Source organism: Limulus polyphemus, unplaced genomic scaffold (genome assembly GCF_000517525.1).
Source record: "Limulus polyphemus unplaced genomic scaffold, Limulus_polyphemus-2.1.2 Scaffold5130, whole genome shotgun sequence".
NCBI lineage: Eukaryota > Metazoa > Arthropoda > Merostomata > Xiphosura > Limulidae > Limulus > Limulus polyphemus.
In genome coordinates, this window is record NW_013670740.1 from 25,154 (window position 1) to 29,592 (window position 4,439).

Genomic DNA, 4,439 nt, shown 5'->3' on the forward strand with positions numbered 1-4,439 from the left:
TACAAGACATGGCAGGGATGGGCAGCTATCACCTTCTGCTTTACCCATGTAGTCCATGGGTGAGTACAGTCCGGGATGGGCAAACTAATGATGCAAACATATTGCGAGGATAAACCTACAAAAGAATCTTGTGGAACACCCCATCTCAGCAGTGTGTGTTTAGTGGCCAGGGGATTATAATTGTTAAGTCATCATGGCCTTACAGTGCAAGTGTGACTAGTTTAAGTATACCTGGACAGGCATCACTCGCCACCGAGTGGGATCCATAAAGAAAAGGAGGGACATGCCCCCTGAAAAAATAAAGAGGTATAGATATTATAAGGCAACTTACACAGTCACAGTCTCACAAAAGAGTGAAGGGTGGCAACAGGTGGATGACAGTACCCCAACAAGGAAGAAACAGCTACCCAAAGCAGATAATGGGAGATCCATTCATTTCATTTTCCTCTAAATTTTCATTCTTTCCTCTTCATCTATATGAGTTTTTAAATCATCATATTCCCTACAATGTCAGGGTTACCACTTCCTCCCCCTCTTCTGGGTTATTTCTCTTCCTTGATGCTCATCTCCTAAGGTTAAGGATGTGGTTTGATCAGTAGGAAGCTTCAGGACAATGACCTACAAGCGAAATGTCTTATCACCTTCACACTCTGGTACTTCTGCCAGTCCACTTGTTTCATTAATTCTCTTCCTTTTTGTCCGGATTTGACTAATCATGTTTTATTTCAACTATTTGATGGTGGTGGCTTCTATCACTTGCCATGGGAACACTTGTTTATGTTCCTTTTGTGGTAGACTGTGGATCTCCCTTTCTGAACCAACACACTTGACATACGTCTCCTGGAGGGTTGTGTTCCAGGTGCTTCTGTCCTTGTTGCTGATTGACTTTCCTGTCCCATCACACATTCTCTAAAGGAGTGACCTCTCAATCCTTCAAATTTTGGGGGCTCTGCTTCCTGTGGAGTGCTCCTTCACGTGAAGTTTTGAATTTTTATCAATTCCCAGGTAGTTACCTCTCTTGCTTTTGGTCTCTAGTTCATCCACTTGCCCTGGCTATCAATACATTTATACAGGATTACATCCAGTTAATAACATTAGGTTTTTCTCCTTCCATCAGTTTTTTTCCCAAAATGTTTGTTCATCCATGTCACTCCAGTTAAGGTCTTTCTGATTGATCTTTCCTGGCTAGCATAGATCTGGGTTTCTCAGCTGTTTCAGATCAATTTGTTTCCTTTGTTCTGGATAATTTTTTCATCTACATTTTCGTGGCTCATGTGGTATATTCCTTTTTACTTTTTCGTATCTTACTATCTTTCACATTTTTCCTCAGTCACTTCCCGATAACCTTATCTGTCCAGTACATGCTGTGGGTTGCTTCATAGTTTTAAAGGTTTTTTTCTGTTGAATCCATTTCTTATGATTTCCTTCCCTTACTCCACTGCTTTGTCTTTGATTTTTTCCCCTTTTCCCTGATCCATTGGGTTAGAATTATGTTTCGATTGGCCTTTTATTCCTTGTCTCCTTCTTCCCATCATCAATTCGTGGTATCTTCACTCCAATCATGCACCTTCCCTTTTCCCTGCATATCAACCCTGTGGTCCATTGGAAGTTCTTTGTCTCTTGAGCACTGGGACTACACTTCATACATTTAAAATGGTGTGTACAATAATTGTTAAATAAGTAGAATTTTATGTTACTGAATTTTCTTCTTACTTTATGCATATTTGAAAGTCTAACCCGTTGAGCACGGGCTCGGTCCGTCAGACCAACCTTGTAACCATTTTGTGCTTGTTGTAGTTTTCGTGCTATAACTTTTAAATTGATAAGCATATGTTAATGAAATCTGGCAGATTATCAGTTAAAATTACAATACTTTGATACGCAAAATATAAATTTTTTTTTATTAATTCTTAAAGGTTGTTAACCAATGTTTTTCTCATACTTTTTTTTCTATTTTCACATGTTATCTATCCAACATGCAAAGTAATCTTTTATGTTGGTTACAAGATAGGTCAAATCTAACGAAACTATAGATATTCATTACTGAAAATAACAGATAAAATATCTTTAAGAAACATTTGATAACTATCTGAACATTATAAAGATTTTGCATGTGAAATTTTAAAATTTTCTAATGCATGAAAATATTTTTATTCTTGAAATTAAAATTACTTTGCACGTTGGATAAGTAACAAGTGAAAAGATAAAAAAAGATACGAGAAATTTTGCTTAACAAACCTTAAGAATTAATATTTTGTGTATGAAAGCATTGTAATGTTAACTGATAATGTGCCAAATTTTGTTAACATACACTTACTAATTTAAAAGTTATAGCATGAAAACTATAACAGGCACACAATGGTTACGAGGTCGATCCGACGGACCGAGCCCATGTTGAAAGGGCTAAACAATGATTTCACGCAATTTTTCAAACAAATGTGGTAATAATTTATTCATTTATAAATTTTTAGTGAAGAACTTTTCATAGAAATGGCAGATCGAATTGTTAGTGATGGTTTTAAGGATGCTGGTTATGAATATATAAATATTGATGATTGTTGGATGAAGCAAGAGAGAGAACCTGATGGAAGATTAGAACCTGATCCAGAGAGATTTCCTCATGGAATCAAGTTTTTAGCTGACTATGTAAGTGAGGAATTTTTTAAATGTTCATGAAAAACCATAATAATAAGAAAAATATTGTAGTATATTTGAAAATTTTTTAACATTTTTTTTTTTGTATGTATTAGCAGATTTGATAATAATATTACAGCTGAAGCTTGTCTATTATAGTTGGTATTTATTCAGTTAACAGCAAACTTTCTTTTATCTAAACCATTCTTTACAATTTTGCCAGCAAATTATTTAAGTTGCTGGTCTGCTCTGATTGATAATGACTTGTCATCGACTTCCTTTCCCTTCCTCCATTATCTCAGGTACCCATATCCTTTCTGTTGCCTCAGGCAGATTTTGTCAGTTTTCCTCGACCTTATCATGGATTGCATTTCAGGCCTCTACTAAAGAATCTCCTAGGCCTATGTCAGGTTTTTTTTATTTTAGACACATTTCACAGTTTATTCCCCTTCTCCTGACATAGTTTCATGACTATCTTTGTCTCTCTCTGTTGAGAGTGGGTACATGTGAGCCTCGCCCTATATAGGCTTTCATTCTTTTTGCCTTAGCATCAGGCAGATTTTCTTCTTGATTTTATGTCCCTTGGATATCTGTTAATCCTATCAATTTTCTCCCCTACCTAATTTTTCAGCTTCATATTACCCTATCTACTCTCCTACAGATAATGTTTACCTTCCACTTCCTTTCTTAGGTGTTCCACCTATATTTAGGGATTTTCATGGAAATATCACCTCCTCCTTCCCTCCATGTTGGGGTGTTTTCCATCTTCATTTCTTTCCCTCCACACATGACTTCTTTACTTTTGGGATCTTCTTGGGTGGAACACAGCTGTTTGTTTACCAACCACTGCTAATTGGAATTTATGATCAAATCTTTTTCTCCACAGGTCCATTTTTGGGGCTCCTCCTGTACACTTAGTGTCACGTGGGATAACTGCCATGCTATATTCTTTTAGTTGCTCTTTTGTTTCATTCTGCAATATTGTTGTCTTTACTCTTTTACATGTCTGGCAACTTCCTGTCCTACCTATGGGTTTTCTCCATTTGTCTTGTATGATTGATGCTGATCGGGGTTCTGGATCACTTGGCCCCACCTCAATTGTTTCTTGGGTCTTCTCCATTTTCATATGTAGTCTTTGATCACATTTGGGTAGGCTATTTCTGCATGTTTGGGAATGGCCATGGTACACATTTTTATTTTTCATTTCTCGGAGATGCTGTCTTAGGGTTTTTCACCATGTGATTAGGACCCAGTTTCATGCCTTGCCCTTTGGACTTGTTTCAGTTCCATATGTCTTTTGTTGGGTGGTCTGCTTTTTACCTGACTTCCACATTTTGGAAGATTTTACCTACACCATTCATTGGATGTCTAGCTTTGGTTAGTTTCTTCCCTTAACATACTCATATACTCCTTCCACAGTCAGCTTGGGTAGTTCCATACCTCACAGTCTAGTATCTTTTTGGTGGATATTTTTAAACACCCCTGCATTGGGACCATTGATTCTTCTCCTTGAATACAATCAATGGTGTACTCTGTTATCCAAGCCACCTTCTCTACCATCAGTTAAAGTGTCAAGAATGATTTTCAATAGATATCCTTTCATAACAGATTTTGAAGTCCACAAACGTTGCACATATCTAAGTACATACTTTATTTTCACCTTCTCTACCATCAGTTAAAGTGTCAAGAATGATTTTCAATAGATATCCTTTCATAACAGATTTTGAAGTCCACAAATGTTGCACATATCTAAGTACATAATTTATTCTCACCTTCTCTACCATCAGTTAAAGTGTCAAGAATGA

The 4,439-nt window shown here is 36.7% G+C and overlaps 1 protein-coding gene and 1 long non-coding RNA gene across 8 annotated transcripts in view; one reads left to right on the forward strand and one right to left on the reverse strand.

Annotated features, from left to right (window-relative positions):
• The window catches only part of LOC111089059, a 35,962-nt gene that overhangs the window by 23,014 nt on the left and 8,509 nt on the right, over positions 1-4,439 (reverse strand). The gene's annotated exons all lie outside the window — the stretch shown is intronic.
• Positions 1-4,439, forward strand: part of LOC106472165 (alpha-N-acetylgalactosaminidase-like) — a 42,911-nt gene that overhangs the window by 17,299 nt on the left and 21,173 nt on the right. For all 7 annotated transcript variants that reach the window (XM_022400769.1, XM_022400766.1, XM_022400768.1 and 4 more), the window contains exon 3: positions 2,472-2,646. In XM_022400769.1, coding sequence (XP_022256477.1) covers positions 2,472-2,646 — 175 coding nt within the window. The remainder of the gene's footprint in view (positions 1-2,471; positions 2,647-4,439) is intronic.